At 42.9% G+C, this 27178-nt stretch overlaps 1 protein-coding gene across 2 annotated transcripts in view; it reads right to left on the bottom strand.

Moving 5' to 3' along the window:
• Positions 1-27178, bottom strand: part of DOCK4 (dedicator of cytokinesis 4) — a 392744-nt gene that overhangs the window by 217902 nt on the left and 147664 nt on the right. For both annotated transcript variants that reach the window (XM_006122512.4, XM_006122513.4), the window contains exons 7-8: positions 22855-22939; positions 18215-18366 (exon numbers count right to left, since the gene is read on the bottom strand). In XM_006122512.4, coding sequence (XP_006122574.2) covers positions 18215-18366; positions 22855-22939 — 237 coding nt within the window. The remainder of the gene's footprint in view (positions 1-18214; positions 18367-22854; positions 22940-27178) is intronic.

The following is a 27178-nucleotide window of genomic DNA, read 5'->3' as shown; positions in this document are numbered from 1 at the left end:
TGGTGCCAAAACACAGAATGTGCTGAACCATGGGAAGTCAGCAGCATTACCAACACTTCCACTGCTTCCTGGGCTCTTAGAAGACATTTAGGGGTAAGTTAGAACTTAACAGCACAGAACACTGAGAGCCAGTACTTGTGGCTATGAACAAACTTTATGGGAAACTTAGCCACAGCCATGATAAGTGAACATCTGGCTAACTAAAATCATGCTGAACCACGGATACTGCCAGACCAGAGAATGCCAAACTAGAGAGGTTCAACCAATGGCTCTTGTTCTGATAATTTAGTTTAAGAAGGCTGTTTGGTTATTGGATACCACCATCATTGCCCCTGGAGGGATCAGAATAGCAGGCACTGAAGATAAGTCAGACCTGCTAACATCATTACAAGGAATGTCACGCTAGGACCTGTTCTAGGATTCCTCACAGAAAGAAATGTGATGGCATTCAGCTGAAACCTTACTAGGGATGCACTCATGAAACCTAAGAGAGGTGTGAGGACAGCTGGCCTGGGAACTAGGGATGTAATAGTATAGTCGGTTAACCAATTAACCGATAAGCAAAAGCTTATAGGTTAATGCTATAGATTACACGCATTTCCCCCTCACCTCTTGCCAGTAAATTTTTTAGCAGGCTGGCCAGCAGCCCAGCTCAGTCCTGGCTTGCATTGGGTCCTGGACCTACCCCTGCTGCATCTCTGCATGTAAAGTATATTAGAAGCCAGATTGGCAGGCAGCCCAGCTTAGTTCCGGCTCGTACCAGGTCCGGGAGTTCAGAGCCCTCCCACCCGGACAGGGGTTGCCCTGGGGACTATAGAATAGTCGACTAACCAGTAAGTCGATTGATATTTAACATCCCTACTGTGAACAGAGTTGCAAGCCTGGGAACAGAGTTGCAAGTGATCATGTGATGCACATGTCAGGTTTTCTTAGCCAGCATTTATTATGCAATGAGTCATGTGTCCACCAAAAAACCCTTCTAGAAAATCCTAAAACAAAACTAGCTTGCTTTACATTTTTAAGCTTCCAAATGTCATCTGTGCCCTTCACAAGCAAACTTCTAAAGATATTTTTTTTCTTCACTTTCTGTAAAGGATTACGCTTATCTGATTTTGCAATTAGTGAAGCTATGATAATACAGTGAAACATAATCCATGATTAAAGAGTTTAAATCTCAGAACACCACAACAACAATTCCTCTCTCCTTATTTTTATTTAGATCTTGGAGCCTCTGACAGGTGATTCTGACTGGTTTGGCCAGGAGGCTGTCAAGAGCCTGCACTTCAGCTGCCTCTTTCCCCCACGGCTGCCCATCTCCTGCCCTTAGCCTTGGAGCTTCCCCTACTGCTGGGAGCCTCCTGCTTTTTTAATAGGGCACGGGAGGGAGAGGATGGATGCTGATGTCAAGGTGCCCCCTCCCACTCTGTATCCTCTCTCCACAGAGCAGAGAGGGGGCACAACAGGACTTGGGATGGAATTTGCTGGCTGCTTTAGGGAGTGGCCCAGGGCTAGGGCAGGAGTGAGCCTACCTTAGCCCCACTAGACCACCAACCAGACACCACTAGTAGTGCCCAGCTGGAGCCCACTGTAGTGAAATGTGGAAGATCATTGTGAGGTCGAGGAAATTAGATGGTGTATCACAATCATTCCTTTTATGCCTGCGTCTCCTGTCAGGCCTGGATGCTGTAGGCAGCCATTTGTGCTTTTTGCTTCTTATTATTCTTTTGTTATTCTCAAAGAATTAGCTGTTTGCTCAAGATGGTATAATGTAGGAATGCACTGTTGACTTTCAGCAAGTTCTGGGATAGGTCCCAAGGCCAGCCACCTGGCATGGGAGTGCAGGAGCGCTTGGGAAGATCACATAGCTATTTATGCTGAATGTTTCCCACCTGATAATGCTAATTATTTGGCCTAGGAAACTATGCAAAGCATCAACAAGCTAATTATTGGATATGGGAAAATATGCAATGTATCAACGATCTTGTTAGATTCTCAAAACAACAGGTGTGATTACTGTAGATCCAACAGTATATAAAGGCTGGAAATATTCCTAAAATTGGAATCGTGGCGTAGACCGAAGCCACAGGAAGTGCTACGTGCTGGCCATGGGAGTCCATCCGCTGTCCTTCTTCAGGGGGTTCCCAACAGCAGAAGGGACGTACGCATTGCATTTTATTCTGAGGCTTGCTTAGGCTTAATAAGCATTGTACTTTCTTAGTAAGCTTTGCATTTTACTTGAAGATAGGATTAGGCTTAATAAGCATTGTATCCTATCCTAAGATTTACTTCTAAGATTTGTTTAGGCTTAATAAGTATTTTATTTTATTCTATTCTAAGATTTGCTTAACAAGCATTGTACTTTATTCTAATATTAAGCATTGTATTTTACCTTAACATTTGCTTAGTAAAGTTTTTAAGCCTTCACCTGATTTGGGTGCTTATTGCCTCTGAATCCCTTAAGGGAAGAACCACTGCCTCTTGGCAATACATCCACATCCCAAACTCCTACCCCAGTCATGAACCTCCTCCTCCACCCAAGCCCTTGTCCTAGCCCAGCGCACCCCGCATCCAAATGCCATCACAGAGCCTGCACCTAGAACCCTTCCTACATTCCAACCGCCTGCCCCAAGAACAGTTCAGAGCCCCTCTCACGCTCCAGATCCTTTAATCCAAGACAAGAGCATGCACTACAACCCTCTGCCCCAGCCTGATGAAAATGAGTGAGGATGGGCAAGAGAGGCAGGATGGAGTGAGCAGGAGTGGGCCTTGGAGAAGGAGTGGGAAGGAGGCAGGGCAAGGGTGTTGATATTTGAGGTAGATCTTGGATTGCACTTACATTCAAAAAGTGATCTCGTGCTTAAAAACGCTGGAGACCACAGTACTAAGTATATTTGCTGAATGTGTGGAATTTTAGTGCAATACATGCTAAATGACATATAAAATGAAAACTCCTTGCATTGTCACACAGAGAAAATTACAGACAATACTGAGCTGTCTGCTATCCCAATGGTACTGCATGCTATGACACAGTCATAATCAAATAATATTCAGCTCTCCAGCTGCAGGAAAATCCCAAGATATGTTCCACAAGGAATTAGTCCAGACATGTGGGGGCAGATAAAGAAGAAAGGAAAAGGAGATTTTTTTTAATCCTTTATATTGAAAAAGGAGTGTTTAAGTGACAAGAAATACTGGCCAAGTGATGGGTAATAAGAAGTACCTGCATTTCTTAATTATTGCACACTGTACAAACAATCTTATTTACACATTTACCCTGAGATATTTGAGGTACAAAACCATTACTGAAACATTTGCAAACTTATGTTGGTGAGAAATACCAGCTTCAAACATTCAGACTAAACTGCATCTATATAATGAGAATTCACCCCAGCTGAGTGATCTTTTTTCCACCAGGAAATGTTCTTTTAAAAAACTGAAAGTCTACAATTTCTTCAGTGTTACCTCAGGGATATGGCATTGGTTCTTTTACATGGTGGAGGATGCCAATCCTTCTCTTCCATACCAATGTTTTTGCTATTTATATATATTTATATTTATATATAAATTAATATATTCTTCAAAATTTTCACCATCTTCAATAACACTAGATTAAACACAATACGTAGCACTTAGATGCTAGCTTACATGTTAGCAACATGTACTTCTGTTACAAATATTTTAGTTACAGACTTATTTCTGCTCCTTTCCCAGACTAGATACACAATCCATGTAAACAGCTTTTTCAAAACTGGATTTTAAACCTACAAAAAAAACTCAAATGCGCTCGACTTCTTTCTCTTTGAATTATTATTTTGTTCTCTTATTTATTCTTTGAAAGAAGAGCCACAATATCAAAAGACTGGAAAGGGCAGTAACCACAATCCCCACATCCATCTGAGAGGACCAACATACAATTCCTGTTTGGTCACTGGGCCATTGGGAAATTGTGGTCAGATTACCAACTAAGGATGTTAACAACTAGTCGACTATCCGATAAGCAAATGCTTATCGGATAGTCAGTCGACTAATCGATTCCCCCCCCCACTTGCTGATAGAGGCAGCAAAGGGAGGGGGGGAAGAGGGAGGTACTTCAACAGGCCAGCACTGCACAGCTGAGCCAGGTGGTGTTTCAAAGCAGCATCGCTGCCTGGAGCCCACGGTCAGCTAGGGAGTCCCCAGATGATCCCGGGCTCCGCGCAGCATTTCAAATTGGCAGTGCAATATGGAGCCCGGGGTTAGCGGGAGACTTTGAGTACATTGAGTGCTTCCCTCTGGGGACTCTTGTACATTTCAAAGCTGGCATGGCCACGTGCATCCCAAAGTCAGCGGGACTTTCCACTGGCCTCAGGCTGCATGCGGTGTCCCGCATTCCTCTTTTGAAATGGACAAGAGCCCTCGCCAGGAGCTCTTGTACATCTCAAGGAGGAATGCAGAAATCCCTATCAACTAGTTAAGTAGTCGAAGGAAATTCAATGGAAATCTACTGCAGTAAGTAGTTGATGGAAATTAACTGCAATTTAACATCCTTATTACCAACCAATCATGAGAAAATATTCAAATGTCTGTGTTTCTCTACTGTATTTTTTTATTTAAATCATAGCAAAAGCACTGTTGCAATGGATGGACAGCTATATCCTGAAATTCTTCACCACCAAACCCTAATATTCTTCCTTGACAGGACACCATTGGAAGAGCCACCATTAATCACCCTTTTAAACCGCCGTCTGTAGGCCAAGAAATCTCTATTTGGAGACAGAAATAAAGTAATACTGGCCATTAAATCATGAGTTAATTACTGCAGCAGCCTTGCTCTGGCTACCCATCACCAGGGCCTGCCAGATTCATGGTCCATTTTGATCAGTTTCATGGCCAGAATGCTTTAAAACTAGGCAATGTCATGTTTTCAGCTTTTTACACACCTGACATTTTGTGGTGTTGTAACTGAGGGGTCCCAATCTAAAAGAAAGTGGGTCTGATCTCCTCCCATTCCCACCTCAGAGCTGCCATGCAAAGGAAGGACAAGTCCTGTCTCTCCCCAGCCCAGCGGAGACTCACAGCTAGGAGTCCCTTAATTGGGACATTCCCAGGAGCCAGAGAATATCTGGTCCTCCTCTACAAGTCTCCTCTAGCTGCACAAACTTCCAGAGATGGAGCTTCCTGCAGCGGGAGGGGAGGAAGAGGAGGCAGGCAGGCACTCTGAGGTGGATCTCATCCCCCCTGAGAGTGAGAGTGTCTGTGCAGGGGAAGAACAAATCCTCTCCTTTTTCAGTCCAGCCAGGATTTGCAGCTAAGAGCCTCAAGACTGGAGTGCTTCCAGCAGCAAGGGGGAGATCAGATTTCACAGGGAAGGGCTTAATTTATGGACTGTGATACATTTTTCACCGCAGTGAAATTAGTAGGGTCCTACCCATGACCAACTGAGGACAGTCCACCCACAGCTCATCTCTGCTGGCTTTAATGAAATGTTGTGTACTACTATGCAGGTTTGAATTATTCTGTTTTCCTACATTCATAGAAACCTATGTCTAGGAGCACAGTTCTGCAAGATATTTAAGCAGCTGTCACTTTAAGGATAGGAATATTCCCACAGACTTAGTCTTAAAGGGGTATAAGTTCTCAGACTTCTTGCAAAGTTGAGGCCATGGGAGGCAGTATTCTCAGGATGGAAAACCTATGGGCTATTCATGAAATTAGTGTTACTCATTGCCTCCAATCTTCCCTCTCAGAAAAATGTGTAAATCTGATTTAGGGGGATTTTTAGGGCTTTGATAGGGAAGGTGAAGGACCTCAAGGTTTAGAAGGCTGAACAAGATTTTGTGGAAACAATACAGTACAATATACACTCTTTACCTCCTATTCCAAAATCCATATAGCTCTTTATACAATACCCCACCCATATGCTTCCCTCCCTAAAATAGTATATTTTTTAATTCCTGTAATAAAAAAAATCAATGATAGCAGTCTAGCTCTCAAGTTATTCCACAGCAGTAAATCAACACGCACGCAAAGAAGGAAACATTTTGATAAATGGATAGGTTGCAGTTCATAGGTTGCAATAGATTTTCAAAAATACGGTTTAAAAGCATCTGTAAAACAGAATGAGGAAAAAAGTGAAAAGATTATTTATATTAATAACACTTAAAAAGGTGAAGTTGAAAGTACTACATGGAGACAATGAAAATGGTAATTCTGGGTTATTCTTTTACATGGTTGAGAAAGAGAGTGCATTGTAACCATTAGTATATAACTGTAAGTGCACAAAAGGGGAAATGTATAATACATCTTGCTCTCATTATCCTTGGATAATGTATCTACCCCTATTTGTCTACATAGTTTATGACTCTGTACTCAGCTGAGGACAATGCGATATTTATAAAACAAGAACGTTCAAGCTGATGGGAAGAAGGGGATTTATCTGTGGTTCTCATACATAGCGGTGTCAGTTGAGCCAAGACTTCCATATCGGATTGACACAGACACAAAGTATACACATCTTCACCTTTCTTAAGTGTTAGTTTAGAATTGTTGCGTTAATAGATGTCCTTAATAAAGTGCTGGTACACGGGTCTCCTGCATGCGAATCTATGCTAAGAACTGTATACTGGTGATCTGAACAAACGTACTGAGAATGTGAATACTCTTTATTTCCTTTTTTATTTCAGGTTTCTGAAATGACGGCAGCCAGTGTTTAAATTTAAAAAACCAGCAGAGATCTCTAGTTAGCAATGTGTTATGAATTTAAATGTGTGTTAGATTCCACACACTACAGGTAAAAGCCTCTAAGAAAAGTGGCATAAAGCAGTTATCTGGAGAGTTGACAATTGTGTCAATCTGCATAGAGTCTTACCACCTAATTTAGGATTTCCATAGCAGTTACCACTGTAGTTTGCAAGCACTTATGGTCTGCAATTTCAAGACTGAAGAAATCTAAAATTACTAAACCCAAGATTACCATGGTCCCGCACACAACTCAGCGTTTGATATGGTTTGCCTAAGAAAATATTAATAACTATTTGGAAGACCCCATTTAATACAATCTGCATCCACTATTTACTCATTACATCAATCACAGCTGCAACAAACTAGCACGTGCATTGTACGTTAAACTATAACCTTCAAGTAACAAAATACAGGACTATGTAGCACTTTAAAGACTAACAAGATGGTTTATTAGATGATGAGCTTTCGTGGGCCAGACCCACTTCCTCAGATCAAATAGTGGAAGAAAATAGTCACAGCCATATATACCAAAGGATACAATTTTTAAAAAATGAACACATATGAAAAGGACAAATCACATTTCAAAACAGAAGGGGGATGCAGGGGGGGGGGAAAGGAAGGTGAATGCCAGTGAGTTAATGATATTAGAGGTGGGGAAGGGTAGATGTCTGTGAGTTAATAGTATTAGAGGTGATTCACCTTCCTTTCCCCCCCCTGCATCCCCCTGAATTCCCCCCCCCCCCACCTGGCATTCACCTTCCTTTCCCCCCCCCCCCCCTGCATCCCCCTTCTGTTCTGAAATGTGATTTGTCCTTTTCATATGTGTTCATTTTTTTTAAATTGTATCCTTTGGTATATATGGCTGTGACTATTTTCTTCCACTATTTGATCTGAGGAAGTGGGTCTGGCCCACGAAAGCTCATCATCTAATAAACCATCTTGTTAGTCTTTAAAGTGCTACATAGTTCTGTATTTTGTTTCAGCTACACCAGACTAACACGGCTACATCTCTATCACTACTCTTCAAGTAACAATGTGAGATGTAACACTAGAATGGATGTAGCACTGTTGAGAAGAAAAATGTCTCTACTTCATTCACTCTGACACATACACAATTAATACAATGTTCTACTGGGCAAACTGTATTATTCTTATGTGCTGTACATTATTAATAAGACTTACCATTGGCATCACTATTTTCATCAGAAGATCTCAAAGCATTTAATAAAGAAGGTGTTTTAATCCCCATTTGTTATGTGAGAAAATTGGTACACAGAAAAGATAAAAGGCCTTAACAGAAGACATACAAGAAATCAGAAGCAAACCTTAAACAAAACCCAGAGCGCCTGTCTTTCTGTCCACTGGACCACAGTGTCTCTCAATGACTGCTATATAAACTAATTTACTTCCACAAATGTATGTCACTCAGTCTTGGCAGTAATGGAACATTTTGATGATCAGGCATAAAGTTAACCAAGTCACAGTGGATAATTTATATTGTTCAGAGGGGCACCCAACTTATGACTATCTCCCTTGTTGCTTATAAAACCAATTCGAATTAAAACAGATAAGCTGCATTTTTCCAAGATCTGATTAAAAAAATCAATGTATTTTTGATTAAAGAATCAGCCTTATCAGAGCTCCAAAGTAATTGGGCCCTCTGGCTAAGCGGAGGCTGCACTGTTTCACAAACTACCACAGCTGGCAAGTGGCAAAAGGGGAGGAAAGTACTCTTTGATCAGATGTTAGATTTATTCAGACAGAAATAAAGGGGAAGTAACCACAAAATTGTGATAGATCCCCAAGTGTGTATAACCTGTTAAATACTTACTAGCTCTGTCATTCTCACCTAATTACAAGAGAGGTTAATTTAAATGATCTGTTTCTGCTTATATCAGGGGAAAAATTCCTCTAAACAAATCCAAATAACCACAGAGCATTTAACACCCTAATGTGGGTGTGTCCATATGCAGACTTAATATTACACATTCCAGATGATGCATGTTTCTCATTGAAAGTAATGCCACAAGGCTAAAGGACTATTCACATTTTTGAATATTTGCACATCAATACTACTCCCCACTATTTTACATCAACCTGGAAGACATACTGCTGTATTCTTTTACCTCAGCTAACAAGGGTTCAAGGCTATTTCTACATTGCCTTGCGATTCAAGCAATGGCATGTGCACCAAAATGCTGCACTATAACAAACTTGTGGACATAAACTAAATGGTCCCTACTTCATATTAACATTGTCTTCTCTAAACAGGACTCCATTAATCACCTGATCTGAATATGACAGAACATGGACTTGTACCTGGGACTACCACTTCCCAGAGTGGGAGTTCTGTATCCACTAGGATGTGGGCTTTTCTGCGATGTCTCTCTAGATTTTCTCTTTCCCTCTCATGTGAATGCATGCACACGCATGCACACAGAGCTTCTGAAAAGTATTAGTTTCATCTCATCACAAAATAAGAAAAAATTTCAAGTCTCAAAAGTTTCTGCCGCATGGGAAAATCATTTTCCAATCATCTGTCATGATGAAGTCACTGCAAATTACTAGAAGCCAGGATTCTCCCAGTTTCTGCTTCTAAGTTCTGACACTTGACTCCCACCCCAATCCCTCCACAATTCCATCGATCTTTTCTGACCTCAGGTCCTCCCTTCTACAAAATGGGAATAATTTTAGTTATCTATCTGACATAGTATGTTGGGAAAATCGATATACTAGTATTTTAAAAAAACAAGTGGTCCTGAAGCATCTTAGAGACTAACAAAAATATATAGATAATGTCATGAGCTTTTGTAGGCACAACATACTTTTCAGATGAGAGAAGTGGGTTGTGCCCACGAAAGCTCATTTCTTTCTATATATAATTATCCCTCCCTGCGTCCCACCACCCACTTGCGCCTTCAGCCATACAGCCACCCCCCACCTCAGTGGCCCCGCCCCAGGAGCTCTGACCATACAACTGTTCTGTGAAATGGGGGGAGCAGTGGCTCTGTTCCCGTGCACCCCCTGGAGCAGTGTCTGCCTGCCTCTGGACCCTGCCCCCAGTCTTCCTAGCCCACGTGCCTGCCATGGTCTTTGCTCTGAGCAGCCCAGGCTCAGCTACAAGGCTTGGGGGCCATGCTGCATGTGTCCCCCCTGAGCGAGAAGCTCCAGCGTGTGCTGGTTTACCCAGGATCAATGCCTCTGGTTGAGGTATGCTCTCCCAAGCCTGCCACAAGCTGGACAGGTCTTGGCCATACCGCACATCTGGCCCTTTGGGGTCAGCGTGGTCACGCTGCACCCTGGCTGCTTCCCCGGCTCTCTGGAGAGGCCATTCTGCACTCTGGACTCCCTGGGCTCACCAAAGAGCAAAGCTGCCCCAATAGGCCCGTTTGGAAAGGCTGGACTGGGGATGGGCTGTAGCTCCAGCTGTGGTGGCTGGGGCTGTGCTGCCTGGCCCAGTGGTACTTCTGGGGGGGGGGGGGGAGGAGGCACAAAGCTCAATGAATTCATGGAAGGGGGCCTGGGGTGTGTAGGAAGGGGGATAGGGTGTATGTGGGGATGGGTGATGTGTAAGGGGGGATGGGAGGAGTTAGAGGGATATAGGAATGGAGGCAAGGAGATGGACAGTGTGGGGGGGTGGAGGGGGAGTGGTTAGGGAAGGATTAGGGTGTAGGGATGGAGGTGGGAATAGGGATGGAAGGAGGGGTGGGCTGGGAGCTCTAGGATAAGGACCAGCTTACCCAGATTCCCTCACCGGGCTCTCTTCCCACCTGACCCAAATCTGGTTCTCAGTAGGGCACGGGCGCATACAGCTGGGAGCTTCCCCCATGTTTTCATGTCCTCCATTGTGCCTTGGCTTGTGTTTTAGGGTACACTTGTGTCAATGAGACTCTTTCAACCAAACCATGAGAACAGCCCTTCATTCCCTTTCATAGTGCAAAGGCTCGTTTGTAAATCCAGTCTGCTTCTGACAACACTGTGAGGAAAATTAAACTTCACTATAGCCAGAGGACGAACTCTTTCTTAGACCTTAATATGACACTCAGTTTATTAAACCATCATTTTTCCAATATTATTAAGTTGGTTTGTTTTTCCTTTTCAAAGCTCAGAAATATTCCCAAAGGAAAGAAAAAAGCTAACATCAAATCCTTCCAGCACTATTCCAAAACTCAAAGATCCTTTCTACTGTGGATTAGAAAATCAGCAGTTGTGAATTTTGTAGAAATGACATAATCACAAGATCAAATCATCAACATGTATCTAAGTCTAAGATTATATCCCCTTTGAGTTCACGTCAAAATGCTTAAAAAATGGATAAGTAAGTAACTAACACTGTAGATTGTGAAAACATAGTTCACTTTGTGGAAAAAGTAAGGCAATAGTAACAGAGTTACTTTCTAGTGACTAGCAGGACAATGGATTTTCCCCTTAATAAAATGCAACAAGAAACTCAGTTTCATTATGCATCAAGCAAATTTTAGGAACACTTAGGCAGATTCATTGTCCTGCTCCCTTCGTGACTCACAGATGACACAAAAGGAGTGGAAACCAACTATGTTCCTCCAACTGGGAATTTCCAGTGTGCACAGAACTGACCTAGCCAAATCTTCTGCCACTGCATTATAAAGCTCCAAGGACATGGCAAGGGAGGAAAGGAAATGTATAGCTGCAGCATACTGTGCTCCATCTATCCTCAGCTGAAAGATAGTTCCTTATGGACCCCTGACAGCTGGACTAGTTGAGTAACCTGCAAGCTTGTAAACCAGTGATCCCCAACGCGGTGCCTGCGGGTGCCATGGCGCCCGCCGGGGCATTCGTGGGCGCCCACTGACAACCTGGGCCAGCCCCGCCCCCGGCGCATGGGAGGCGCCGGCCCCAGGTGCGCGACACGCACTGGCGCTGGGTGCGCAGCGCTCGGGCGGCCCCAGCCCCGGGGCACATGCAGGCGCTCGGGCGCGCGGTGCTCGAGCAGCGCCAGTGCCGACCCCAGGCACGTGGCTCGGGCAGCAGCGCCGGCCCCGGACCCACGGCACAAGGCGCTCGGGCGGCCCCAGCCCCGGCCCTAGGGCACACGCCGGCGCCGGGTGCAAGGGCATCCCAGTCCCTTGTATCAGGGGGGTAGCCGTGTTAGTCTGAATCTGCAAAAGCGACGAGGAGTCCTGTGGCACCTTATAGACTAACTGAAGTGTAGGAGCATAAGCTTTCGTGGGCAAAGACCCACTTCGTCAGATGCATGTCCCTTGGCATGCCCCCGGACGAGCGGCCCCGCCCCCGGGTGCCCGGCGCGTGAGTGGCCCCACCTCCCGGGCGCCCGGGTGCCTCTGAAGGTTGGGGACCACTGTTGTAGACCATATGAGTTACTCCAGGTTCCAATTTGCCAGAGGAGAGAGGAGCTGTAATCAACTCCCTCAAGTTCCATCCGTCATTGCTGGCCCAGTACAGCAGATCATTGGCGCAGTACAGAATCTAGGCCACTGAATGTCCTTCAATCAAATTTACTCATAGAACAGGGGGAAATGAAATTTCTGAAATAACATGTTGTATAGGGAGCAAATATTTTATATATCAAATGTATTCTATGGAAAAAGAGCAAACCCTCTTTGTTAAAACTTTAGGAACATTAATTTGCCACTATAATTGCCTGGCTACTTTTTTAAACTGTAATTTCAATTATACAGGCTGCCAAATTGTGAGGTTATGAGAAAAAGCATGAACTTAAAAAAATACAACATAGTGCAAACCATTTTGAAAGGAGTTGAGTGCTGCATGAATGACAAAAGAATGGGAGAATGAAACTAACATGAAGTGACCAAAGGTTCATCTAGTCTAGTATCCTGTCTTCCAACAGTGGTCAATGCCAGGTGCTTCAGAGGGGATGAACATAACAAGTAATTATCAAGTGATCCTTTCCCAGATTCTTGTAAATAGAGGCTAGGGATGCCATCCCTGCCCATCTGGCTAATAGCCTTTGATGGACCTATCCTCCATGAATTTATCTAGTTCTTTTTTGAACCCTGTTATAGACTATATACTGCCATTAGTACACCCATTTCTCTTCTCTTTTCCCCCCACATGCACTGAATACTTAAGAGATTAACACAGATCATGTTTCTAATGACAGATCCATGTCACTTTATTAATGTACTTTTTACAACTACCAAGTTTACTAAACTCACTTTGAAGTACTAAATTCAAATCTGCAAATGACTTACCCTTTAGCAAGGAATTCCTCTGTAATAAGTGGGACTATTGATATGAATAAAGCTAAGAACATGCCTAAATTTAAAGGAACGGACTTAACACTGTAAAATGATACTTAAAATCTGTTGAAGTTTGTTTAAAAAAAAAGGAAACAATTGAAATGCTTTCTCAAATGCACTACCAGTAAATACTCAGACTTGGTTTAAATCAACTACCACCAATGCCTCCCACTAATGATTTACTTATAATTTGTGTAAAATAATATTTTTTCAAAATGCTATTAAATATTTACACACTACTGCTCCAAAACTGATTAATAAGTATCAGTAAGTTAATACAAGGTATACTGGCACAGATTGCTGTCAAGAAAACTATGCAAGCGTATGGACTTGTTTTTGGCAGAGAAGGCATCAGTTCTGCGCATCTGCAACTTCCATTCCATTGTACAGATCATGTGGTTCTAAAGTTTTCTGGAAGGGATAGTGACTAAGACACTATCCTTATCCATCTAATACAATAATACGCTCCCACTCTATTAGGGTATGTCTACACTACCCTCCTAGTTCGAACTAGGAGGGTAATGTATGCATACCGCACTTGCTAATGAAGCCCGGGATTTGAATTTCCCGGGCTTCATTAGCATAAGCGGGGAGCCGCCATTTTTAAATCCCCGCTGCTTCGAACCCCGTGTAGCGCGGCTACACGGGGCTCGAACTAGGTAGTTCGGACTAGGGTGCCTATTCCGAACTACCGGTACACCTCGTTTCACGAGGAGTACCGGTAGTTCGGAATAGGACCCTAGTCCGAACTACCTAGTTCGAGCCCCGTGTAGCCGCGCTACACGGGGTTCGAAGCAGCGGGGATTTAAAAATGGCGGCTCCCCGCTTATGCTAATGAAGCCCGGGAAATTCAAATCCCGGGCTTCATTAGCAAGTGCGGTATGCATACATTACCCCGCTAGTTCGAACTAGCGGGGTAGTGTAGACATACCCTTATTTATTTACAGTAGAAAGCATCTTCCCTTCCTTTCAGATTTACACACAAATGGGGACCCCCTTTATCAGGACACAGCAGTTATAATATAGTTTAATTCCACTAATGATTTTAATGGTTTTTAATTCAGTAAGTAGCAAGGCCCTGCAAGTACTGCCATTTGCACAGCAATGAAAATAATTTCTCACACACCCCAAACAGTGTGGTGTTTTACCATAAGGAATATTTATAAAAGTGTTTACGGCTCTGACAAAAGGCACGTCTCTACAGCTCTTACTAACTATAGTGGCACATGGCTTTTGCTATCTTCATTACAGCTGCCACTTAATTATTTTAATTTGTGCTACTCATCAAAAGAGCAAATCCTGAGAGGTTCCAATTCCCCTGATGTTGAGTTTTTATGCAATTTTAAAAACAAAAACAACTCCACAGCTCTAGCAAAACAGCATTAATGAGCATGTTGTAAACAGATGTGCATGACAGACATCTCTACACCAATGGACTTTTATTGGTCAGGTATATTTTTTCACAGGTTTTAGGTACAAATTCCTTTTTCTGATTATATGGAAAGTTTATGTTGTACTGCTATCACTGCCAATTCCTGAGAGTCTTGAGAGCTTACGTGAGCAATAAAGTAAGTTCTGATCATTTTAAGTTTATCAAGTTTTATTCTGCATGAGTTACACTAATACACAAATGTGAAAAACCTGCAGTGCACCACAGGTGTGAAAATAAGCCTACAGTCAATATTTCACAAGAAAACTGGTGATGGTGAGACCAGTGTCATTTAAGCAAGAATTTGCAACTTGTTTCTAAAAAGTAATTATTTGTTTTGTGTACTAGTAATTTATTCTGAGAACTCTGCACTCTTCTTTAAGTAAATTTTCTGAACTGCATAATCTGATATAATGGGAAAATCTACATTTTTCTTAGAATTCAGAAAGTAACTCAAAACACAACTGACCCTAATGTACCCAGTAAATTATTCAAGAAATCCACTTTGAACTAGAGTTCTGGACAATGCATGTTCCCATCTTGTCATTCCTAAGCAAAGAACTTTTCTTTCTTGTTCCAAGAAACTAAAATTATAAATCTAGTTCCTTAATTATCATAGCGGTATAAATAGGAAGTGATCGGAATCGATTCCACTGTTTTTTCTCTAACACATTACAACCTGTACAAAGAAGCCTGTATGAAATAGACACCTTAGTTGAACCATTCTGAAATATCTTGGTTCAGGTCAACAAGCACATCATACCATTCTACTATGCAGTACTGAACATGTTGGGCTGAGAGATACAACCCAGTTTGGCAACATCTCCAGGGCGTACATGCTCTACTCCAGGGGTAGGGAACCTCCAGCCTGTCAAACAATTTAATCCAACCCTCGGTGGGTCCAGCATCCATGAAACGCTGCGGGGAAAACCAGGGGCCGCTTAAAAAACTTCTCGTAGCCTCCCCTGCAGCATGGACAGCTACTTCTGGTTGCTCTCCTGCATGTGGGGGAAGCGCTCACAGAAAACCTGGCAAGAGGGAGAAGCAGCATGGGCTGAAGCCTTGCAGTGTTTTGGTGAGGCGGCAGCGAAAAAAAGGCTGGAGCTGCTTCCCAGGCTTGGATGGCTGCAGAGGCTTTTGCTGGTAAGGAAGGATGCAGGGCGAGAGGTGAGGGAGGGAGGCAAAGAAAGAAGGGGGGACCCTCCCAGAGTGGGAGAGAAGGGAAGCCTTCAAAACTCTTCCCTGCATGGTGCACCTCTCAGGAGGAAGAGGAGTCCATAGCAGGGCCAGCTTTTCTCCATCCTTCCCTTTCCTGAATAGGCTGGCTGCAGTGGGGAACAGAATCTGGCAGACTGGAGCCACACGCTGCTGCCACAATGCATCCTTAACAGTTAAGGAGACATGCGGGACTGGAGGAAAGGGGACGGGAATCCCTTGCAAGCGTGGGAGGGAAGAAAAGACCCCCTGCCCCTTCCCTGCATTGGGGTGCTTTTAGGGAGGAAGGGTGGTCATAGCTGGGCAAGCCACAGGACTCCTTCCCTGCAATAGTGTGGCTGCACTAGGGAGCAGTGTCTGGTAACCCCAGCCACAGGCTGCCAGCAATGCCTCCTTAACTATTAAGGAGGCCTGCAGGACCTAAGAGAAGGGGGGAATCCCTTGCAGGAATGGGAGGGAAGGGAAGCCCATCCCAACCCCTTTCCTGCCTGAGGTGCCGTTAGGTAGGAAGGGGCAGCCCTCCTGGGCAAGCTCCAGAACCCCTTCCCAGCATGGAGAGCTGGGACAAGGTAGGAAGGGCTGGCTTTGCTCTGGCTGGGGCACCTGCAACAATTTGGGGGGGAGAGGCGGGCGGCTTTTGTTTGTGTGCGGCCCCTCGACTGATATCTCTGTGGATTAGTGGCCCCCGACGCAAAAAAGGTTTCCCGCCCTGCTCTACCGGTTTCAATATCTTCAGCATTCTTTGGAACTGCATCTCAAAAAATGCTTCAGTGGCTAGGAAGCTGCTTTTAACAGAGTTCATCCTGATTTCCCATTATGCTCTGGGAAGCTATTTTGGAGTCATGGCAACATGCTTCAAGATTTTCCAGTGAGGTGATGGGAAAGTGCAGACTGTAAAGCTGCTTTAAAGATCTATAGAGCAGCTCCACAACTTCTGATGAATGGACTGTCCACAACAACCTGGTTTAGATCATGGTGAACACTTAAATGTGGTTGCAGATAATTCTAAAATGTGTGCATGCGCACGTAAAAGCATTTCAGTTTTTTGATTTTCATGCTACAACTGCCATTGGCTTGCCTTCAGCAGTCCTGAATGTCCAAATTATGCTCCTTCAAGTTTTCTCAATTAACCCTTCACCTGTTCTGCCTCTCACTAGAATGAATTCCAGAAAATATTCCTTGATGCCTACTCACAGATGACTGTTATTCTCAATGCGACAGTCAACTCTTAAGTGTCCAGTGTCACATGTGCCTTCTAGAATTACATAATACCTCGTCATTTTGATATTAGTAACATATATTTGGTGATCTCACTACAGGTGGAACTTCTCTAGTCTTGGACTCTCTGGACTGGCATAATTTTAGTTAGCCAAAAGTCCACTTATCATGGGTGTGGTCCCATAAAAGTTTCCCCTGGTCCCATAAAATTGTTTACAGCCACAAGTCTTGGCTCTCAGTGTTCTGTGCTGTTATTTAACTCTGATTTACTGCATAAATAACCTCTAAGAGACCAGTAAGCAGTGGAAGTGTTGGAAATGCTGTTAGATAACGCTGACTTTCCCATGGTTTGGCAAATTTTCTAGGTTGATACTGGTCAGGTCCTGAGAGTGCTAGACTAGAGAGGCTCAACCAGTAGCAACAAGAGTCAATTTATTGGATGTGTTTTTTCTCCAAAATAGCAGGCAGACATCGCCTTACCCCTTTTCTACCAAAAATGGTCAGATGCCATTTTGTCAAATTCTGCCATGATTTCCATTTAATCAGAAACATTCCCTGACCCATGAATGAAGAAATTCCCACAAATATCACATAATGCCATTTGCCTTCTCACATTTTTCATGCAACTAACATCTGTTATGCTATTACCGATTCCATGCCAATGACTTATTTAACTCTTTGTGAGGTCTTCTGCCATCCTACCTAAGATATGTCTACCCTGCAGTCTGGTCTTGAATTCCTGCCCTGACTTCCCCTGTTGCAGAAAGACATTTCCCACTCCCATCCTACACTCCCTCTGAACCCAGGAAAGCGGAAATGATTCACATTCCCAAACACAAACTCTATCAGATCAGGACTTGGAGATTCTTCCACACTGGGCTCCTCTCCCTATGCTCACATATGTTGAGTATGGACTAAATGCAGCATAACCTTATCCCTCCATTATCTTCTTTCATGTCCAGAGAAGTGCAGACAATGAAGGTGGGCACTGTGTAACACTCCCATGGCTCTAACCCCTTCCTTTCCTCCTCCCCATCTTGCCCTCAACACAACAGTGTTATCCTTCCACATCTCCTTCTCTCCTGTCCTTCAGAGAAACATACAGCACAAGTTTACAGTCTTCTGGGGCATTAGTCTGATAATCAACAAAGGGACCTTTGGTGCACATCAATAGGCTCTATATGGACCCATTAATGTAAACACATCAGTGAACTGTACAAATCATACACCGCCAGTCAAGCACTGCCACACTGTGTAGGCAAGTCCTAAATGTATTACAACAACCTCCATTGTGTACAATTCAGGGAACACAGCAATCTAAGTCATTGCAAACTTTGGTTTGGAAAATTTACATGAATAATTATGTTATTACCTGATTGGTCGATTCTCTTTACTATCAAACAGTGAGAAGATGACTTCCAGTTCTTCTCCCAGGTTGGAGCACATCAGGCTCTTCATCTGTACAAAAAGATGGTGGCTGCTTGCTGGGACAGGAGTGTCTTTCTTTCGATGACGATGTTCCATCTACAGATCAATAACAATCAAATGCATTGGCTGGTTCATATAACTTATAAAAAGATCCAACTGATTTTCATAACTTTTCCAGATAAAAAGAATAAGGTGCTGATGTGATACACTGGCTCAATTGGGCCTGTAAAAATTGATTAACCCCTAACCTTCTAACTATGTCTTCTAACCACCAAAACCACCTTTAGCAGGTATGTAGTCATGCTTTATTTAAAATCTGGTTTTAAACAAAATTTAAAATAATCTAAATATGTGCATTGTAGTTATTATTCTAAAACTGAAAGGTTTACTTCCACACAGTAGAACCTGTGCCATATTGCTTTGTAGGTCAGCTGCTTTTTCCCTTAATAACCTCATTTATTAAAGTAGAGCTTTAACTCAGGATCTAAAAACAAAGTACAGTAGTTTTATTTCTGTCTCTTATGTTGTGATAAAAAAAACCCTTAATTTTAAATGCTGAAACTTCCAGAATACTTAATCCTCAATATAAGATAACATCTTTTGCTTTTTTTCCTTTTTTATATTTAAAAATTATTTCATTTAGCTGATCACTAATTTTAGTAAGGTTATCCATGTTAGCAGTAGCTAGTTATATTTTATTCTTATCAAATTTAGTTAATCTTATGAAGAAGTAGTAGCATTCTTTCACTTCATTGTTTTTTTATTTTTCTTCGGTTGATTACAGATTCCTGTCCACATAGTTAGAAAAATATTTCATATTAAGTGTCCATATTAAGTAACAATACTACATACAGTTTTGAACTTTCAGAAAGAATGACCCATTATTTTCAACATGTAACCCAAATATTGACACCACAACGAAACAGGTGAGCTGAGTATTAAATCAAATGACAATCCGAATATAGAGCAGGGGTGGGCAAAATATGGCCTGTGGACTGGATCCAGGCTGTCAAGCCTGTTAGGGGGTAGGTGTAGGTAGGGTCAGTGCAGCACAATTTCTCTGCTCCCATTTTGGCCAATAGGAGCTGAGAGATTTTACTGGGGGTGAGGCAGCACACGAAGCCTCCCTCCACAGCGCAGACAGCCATATGGAACAGAGCGACTGCTGGCAAGCAGGGAAGCCTTCCTGATAGTGCTGTGGGCTGGGAGCTGCTTAGGTTAGCACTTTTTTGCCAGTCTGCTTCTGGCGTCCCACCCTTCCCAGACCATGCACTCCCTCCCAGACCCCTCTTCTAGGCCAGAATCCTCTCCTGCACCCATACACTCTCCAGGATCCTTTTCCCCAATCTCCTGCCCCAGGTTACCACCCAAGCCCTCTGCACCCTCCTTCCCACCACACCAAGTCAAAATTCCTTTCCCGACCCTGCACCTGCTCCTACATCTCTCCCCAGACCAGAATCCTCTCCTGCTCCCATACCACCTCCTGGATCCTGCACTCCAATCCCCTGCCCCAGGTCACACCACTCAACGCTTTTCACCCTCCCTTCCCCATCCCAGGTCACAACTCCCTCCCAGACACTGCACCTGCTCCTATGTGCCTCCCCAGGCCAGAATATCTCCTGAACTCATATTCCCTCCTGGACCCTGCACCTCAACTCTCTGTCCCAGTCACAACCACATCCTTCACCCAAACTCCCTCTCAAATCCCACATCCTCTCCTACACCACAATCCCTTACCTAGAGCTCCCTTCTGCACCCAGCCTCCATCCTAGTCCCACACCACCTCCATGGAAAAGTGCAGCCTTCAAGCATTTACCAAAATCTTGAAGTGGCTCCCTCTCAAAAATTATTGTCCCCCTCCCCCCCGATATATAGTAACAAAAAGAATATTACCATATGTAAATATGCCTGCTCACATCTACATGGGCCCAGACTTATCATTTGTGTTTTATTCTATGGCCATCTTAATTAGTCAAACACACTCAAGTTAAGAGGAGTTAAATTTAATTTTAAACAAGTTGTTAGACTTAAGCAAATAAGACTCTACTCCACATTATTGTAACAATTTTAACATTAACATAGGTCATATCCCAATCCCACTGAAGTCAATCGGAGCCTTTCCATACACTTCAATGGAGTTTCTATGAATCAGGCCCCTTAAAAAACCCAGATGATAATTTCTTATTAACTCAAAAAGGATCATTCTGTGTCCAGAGAAGCCCAAAGGAGTGTTGCCTCATACAGTTTTATCGCCATCCATGTTATTTTATTAGTTGAAAAGCCCCCATGACACAATATGATTAAGAGTGGCAATACTCATAAAATGGATATATTATTACAATTCCATTAATCTTAGCATAGCCTAATGCAACTAAGGGGCCAGTTACAGTATTAAAGAAAGCTTCTCATATGCTTTTACCCACAATTAAGCTTTTATGGAACCAATCCAGAAAGGAAATGGTTTCACTGATGATATAGCAGGTCCACATAACATCTCTCCACACACACACACACACACACACACACACACACACACACACACACACACACACACACACACACACACACACACACACACACACACACACACACACACACACCATTGTCTCTCATAGATGCATCAAAATAGCCCCAAAGACATTTTCTGATATCAAGACAAATTCCATTACGATATCAATAGAAATATACTGACCCAGACATTAGAATTTTTTTAAATTTTGAACACAATAACTACAAGTGAAAATTGCCATGGAAATGTCAGCTACCTTCGAAAAATGCAGAGATAATTAGATGCTGTGATGTTGGAACCTCTTGATGTGAACTGTCATAGAACATAGAGAGTGCATAGGGTTTATAGGGATCATCTGGGACCAATATCTACATAACAGTTTGCCAAGGGGTGAATTGTTAAATCTCTACCATGAAACAAAAGCCCACTAACATCCAGTATATATGGATAATATTCAAGGAGTCATGCATCCATACTAGAGGTGTTAGCGTGTACATGAGTTTAAGTGGAGGCTTGTCAGTTAATTGTGTAGTTTACACTCAGCCTCCTGGGGAGGCAGCTTTGCTGCAGTTGTGTCTGTTATACTCAACCTCCCTGGGAAGCTTTGCTACAGGCTCTGCAGTAAAAAGCTTAACTTTATACTGCAGAGTCTATAACTGTGTAACCATTCAGATTTTCACTGGTTACAGTTACCTATATTGTACATGATTTTTAACTTCCCTAATCTATACTAAAAATCATGTTCTTAAGGTCCTGGAGTTAAGGCAGTTAGTAGGAGGTAACATGCCTCAGAATTGTTCCTTTCAGACTGGAGGCAATGGACACCTAACTCCCTGTCTGAAATTTTGTGCATCATGTGCCTCACAATTCATACTTGCATACTGAGGCCAGGGTGGGCTAAGAGATTGCAAAATCTACAAAAGAGGAAACGTACAGGAATAAACAATGGAGGTATCTGGTTTAAGAATAAAAACAAAGGAATGTGTTTTTTTCTTGGCATGCAATGGGACACATAGTCCTTGGAGGAGACAAATTGATAAAGTGTTTGTCTCAGGATCACACCCAGTGAGGCTGTAAAGCACTGCTATGATTTTGGGTGAGCATAACTCACCACACATGAGAGAATCTTGTTAATTATGTCTAAGTCTAGAATGCAGCTTATGTTTTTTTTATATTGAAACCATATTTTCCAATATTTCTGTTTGCTACTGCTTAAATCGCTAGCTTCATTAAATAAACTTATACTTTATTTCACCATAAACCTATCTATCTAAGGGTATGTCTACACTACTCTCCTAGTTCGAACTAGCGGGGTAATGTAGGCATACCGCACTTGCAAATGAAGCCCGGGATTTGAATTTCCCGGGCTTCATTTGCATAAGCGGGGAGCCGCCATTTTTAAAACCCCGCTGGTTCGAACCCCATGCAGCGCGGCTACACGGGGCACGAACTAGGTAGTTCGAACTAGGCTTCCTAGTTCGAACTACCGTTACTCCTCGTGAAATGAGGAGTAACGGTAGTTCGAACTAGGAAGCCTAGTTCGAACTACCTAGTTCGTGCCCCGTGTAGCCGCGCTGCACGGGGTTCGAACCAGCGGGGTTTTAAAAATGGCGGCTCCCCGCTTATGCAAATGAAGCCCGGGAAATTCAAATCCCGGGCTTCGTTTGCAAGTGCGGTATGCCTACATTACTCTCCTAGTTCGAACTAGGAGGGTAGTGTAGACATACCCTCCGTGCTTTGATATGTTTATAACGGAGAGTCATCTGAAGTGGAACTGGTAAGCTCTGGAAGCAGTGAACTTGTAAATATTGCAAGTTTCCAGTAGACAAGGGGTTGTATGCTCCAGAGAGACACTTGGAGGGTTTGATGCCAGAGTGTGCCAACTGCTAACCTTGAAGTGACAGCAGAGCCTGCAAAGGCTCAAGGGGAGTGTGTGTGTTGCCCATGTCCAGTGGATTTAGGAAGCTGACTCTGGCAGGAACAGACAAGGCTTCCTCATACTAAAGGTAAGTAGTACCCAGGGGACTCACAACCCTGGGTGCCCCTGGAAAGTATCATAGTTGCCATCTACTTACCAGCCTATAGAGTTCTGTAATACTGATCTCTTCAGGATCCACCATAGCATATTCTTTTCTTGGCACCAAGTCTAGCCCCAATTGCCTGTAAAAGAGAATATGGAAATAATGGAGACACATTCCAGGCCACACAGAATAATTATATTTGGAGACTCATTTCCTTTCCTTATTTGCTTATGTATATTTTGAAATCATTGTTTCCCCCTAGGTTAGAATTTTGAGGGAAACATCATGTCTAATGTTGCGCACATTAATTGGTCTCATGCCTGGATTCCAACTCGCCATTCATATTTTTTTAAATCATTTTGTTTAGTTATCTAATTAATTATAAGTTCACTGATGACTTCTCTCTCCCTTTTGCTGTGTACCATTTACACTGGGATACGTTCCATCACAACTTTTAGTGTTACATAATATTGTTAATTTATATTTTTTGCCTCCAGCCTGACGTTTGTACAAATAGTGTGGTGCGTTGCTATGTTGAGTCAGATGGCAATCCAAATAGATGACTGATAAACAAGCAAGCAATCCAACAGATGGGAAAGTATGAGCTCCCTTGCATATAGAGCCAACCTTAACAATGATACTTGTATTAAATAATGAAGCACACTTGAATTAACAGAAGTAAAATGTAGTGAAAAATTATTTTTGTCACTGACGTAAAATACACACATGGTGCAGATGTGCTGAATTAGGATAATGACATTTTAAATAGCCAGGATGGCTGTATTTTAAAATATTAGAAAACTCTTATATCTCTTATGTAAGCAGAAGCAGATGGCCATCCAAAGCAATTCATGTCTGCGTTCCTCTGATTAGTAGAGCATTCTTAGGACATAGTTCAAACATTTTTTTGCTATAAGGGCCCTCAAAGAGTCAGATAATTGAAGATGTACCTATAAATTCAGTAATTAACAGCACAGTTGTTAGAGTCTTCTGTGTTTAATCAGGACATGCAGATGAATATAATACAGACACAGAGACAGTTGGCTATAACTTTATTAGCTCAGGAACATTGGGGCAGACAGGGTGCAATCTGTCCACTCTCTCTCATATATCTGGCATGTAACTGGTTCCTGTGTGGAGTCAAATGGCCTTATACCCATATAACCAATAATTTGACTCTTTAGCCTAACCCCTAAGACTTAGCCCTCTCCTGGATTCTTTTGTCTTCCTCCACACACAAGGAAGTAGAGCATGCCTCAGTCTACAAAAACTTCAGTCTCCCTCTTTCCTTACAAATAAAAGATTCACCAGCCATATCCTGGGTCTCATTTACTTTGGGGAGCTGGCACTTTTAGCCTGGACACCAGCTGCAATTTATAACTAGTGAAACATTCTTAAATTACCTCCTAACACTGCAATTCCTAATCTTACTATTTGTATCTAAATCATGTCTCCAAAACGCTACAGTAAAAGTGAAATTTAGCTCAGTGGGGAGAGGAGAGAATTGATGAGATGGCCCCAGATGTCCAGGAAGACACAAATCTTGGGAGTGGGTCAGGGGAGGGCAAGGAGAGTTGTTAGTGACAATTTGTTCCTCAGTTCCCCCTTTCTCCCATGGGTCACCAGAGGAAGAAAATGAAGCCTTTCTTCAAGGCACACTCCCATGTGGACTTTAGGACACTGGAAGGCTCTAGGCTCTGGAACGCCTGTGCACAATCTCTTAGTCCTCCTTCTCATCTTGCCCAATAACTGCCATGCAGTTGTATTAGTGATGTCAAATGGCAGGTCTACGGAGAAGTTTGGGGATTTATGAAAACATTTTAAAAAACTAATGAATTTGTCACGGCTCGTGGAATGACACACAAGTGAGTGGAAGTAGAGAGATGGCATGAAGAAAAATAAAGGGAGAAAGATAAAGGAGTTGAAGAGAGAAGAATGAAAAGAATTACAGGATAATGGAGTAGAGGAGGAAAGAATGAAAAGAATTACACGTTTTTCACATTTAAAATAGTCCTTGTCACAAACTACTTCACACACCACTTAGTTTTTACAATATTTGTTCTGCTGTCTCCCCATGCTGCATACTGTCTCATTTTAGTCTAGAAACCCATCCATGCTAATCTCCTTTTGTCATTCTATAGGGGGCCAGCCTACAGTAACACATTATTATTTTATGTCAGGCATAACGCCCAGCAGCTGTACCTTCTCAGTACTCCTGAAAGCTAATGAGCCTGCTAGCCTGATGGACTGCCTTGACTAAGGAAGTGGCTGAGGAAGCTAGTAGGTGTCCCCTGCTCAGTCGTTCAGTTCTTAAGCACAGCTGCAGCAGCAGCTTTGTAAGCTGCTCAACATGGACACCTATGGATTCCCTACTTCTCTGTGCTCATCTCTCTTCAAGCTCTACTCATGATCATTTCCGTCATAGCTCCAATCTAAAACCTACCCTGCACCCAGCTTTGTTCATATCCCATCCCAGTCTTGCTCCTTCCTCAGAATCAGCTCTGTTCCTGACTTCCCTGGCTCCTAGTAATCCTGTTCTGACCTTCAGCTCTGATTCCTGGCTCGGACTCAAATGTTCTGGCATTTGGAATCTGATTTTGGTACTGATGTTCAGCCCCAGTTCTTGTTTTTGATCCTGTCTTGCCTCTTGATTCCAGCATTCAAACTCTGACCACTAAACCACCTACAACTCAGTCCCCTGACATTTTTCACAGCTAGGGGACTTGCAAAATACCCAGTACTGGTTCTGTTGTGGATTGCAAAAATTCTTGTGCTCACTGGGGGAAACTGAAAATAGAAAATTTCTGTAACAAGCACTGTTATTCATTTCTATCTTTTTTTAAGTTAATGAAAAAAAATTTACACACAGTCACTCTCCTGAGCAGGTGGTTTCCCTATGAATAGTAGCCACTGGAAGAAGTTTTAGAGCATCTATTGTATCATACAACAAAGCACAAAGTACTAACATCTATCTAGAGTCTGTTATCCTTGCAGAAGAAAAAACAACCATCAAGGGTTGTGGCTTACCAAAGGTACCACCAAAGTTTCACTTTTTTCCTAACCAATAGGCGTTCACATTCTGCTACATTGTAAAACTTGTATATATGTAGCAAGAAAAAAAAACTGTTAACAGACTATTGGTATCTACCAGCAGGGCTGTCTCCCCTGGGGCTAGTGCCTTACACAGATAAGCACCTGTGAGGGAATGGGCTTGCCAACTCTCCTGGACTGGATGCCATTTACTAGTGACACCCAGCCCATCTGGTCCGAGGGAGGTGACAACCTAGAGCAGGGTCGGGAGGGAGGCACAAGCCTGAGGAGCAGGCAGCTGGCTGGAGAGAAATGGCTCTTTTAAGGGGAAAATGCCACTCCTCTCTAGCCACCCACTGCATGACTGCCCCCTGCTCAGTCCTCCAGCCTGCGAGGGTCGCTTGCCTCTGCCTGGTGAGAAGGGGCTGGGTGCTGAATCCTGGGGAGGACAGCCGAGTGATGGGACCCTGGGGCCACCGGACCAATGCTAAGCAAGGAAAAGGGTGGCAAGGGGATTGGATGGGCAGTGGCAGGTGGCCAGACTGGTGCTGGAAGAGGGCCCGGGATGGTGGGTGGTGTTTGTATTTCAAATGAGAAATGTTAATGTCTCTGCAATCACAGAAATGTTTAAATTGTAACCACAGTAGAAGGTTTTCATTTTATTCTTGTGCTATTACGCAGACCCAATGTTCTATACAAAATGCTGCCTAGTTAAGTTTTCTGTGGATTTACTATTTTGTATGAAATGTTTTTAAAAAACAAAAAAATAAGCATCGTATTTTACACAATTTTTGTATCAGTCTCACTGTATTTTAGACTTTTATTTAAGGACTTGAACTATACTCTTTTCTGGTATCTAGAAGAAACTAAAAAAGCACTATTCATCCAACCCTTACACTCAATGGGAATTTACCTTCTCAAATATTAAATAATCCTACCTTCTGCAAGATTAAATAATCAATAAACTCTAAGGCATAAGAGAGATCTTATAAAGACTGAAATGGCTGCAAAGTTCAGTTATGAAAGTTGAAGACACCCTTTGGAAAGACGCCAAGATACACTTACATTTAAAAGGTTTGGGAGATTATCAGCAACAAATGAAGAGTTGTCAAGTGAATGGAATTTAGAGTTCTTTTCTCCATCTCCCATTACAATTCAGTTGTGAAGCACAACCTTTGTTAGTGAGGAGTGTGGGGGACAGATGCACTGACTTGTGTCCACTCCGCTCCACATAAATGATTTCTGTCATTAATAGGAACTGTGTACCTACATCACTGAAATACAAAACTGTGAGTTCACTTAAGCTTATTATGGAAGCCACGGTGGGTACATTTACACAAGGATTAAA

The sequence above is a fragment of the Pelodiscus sinensis genome, chromosome 1 (assembly GCF_052426305.1).
Source record: "Pelodiscus sinensis isolate ZL-2025 chromosome 1, ASM5242630v1, whole genome shotgun sequence".
In the NCBI taxonomy this organism is placed as follows: Eukaryota; Metazoa; Chordata; order Testudines; family Trionychidae; genus Pelodiscus; species Pelodiscus sinensis.
Note: the sequence above shows the minus strand (reverse complement) of the source record. Positions and strands in the feature narration are given on the sequence as shown.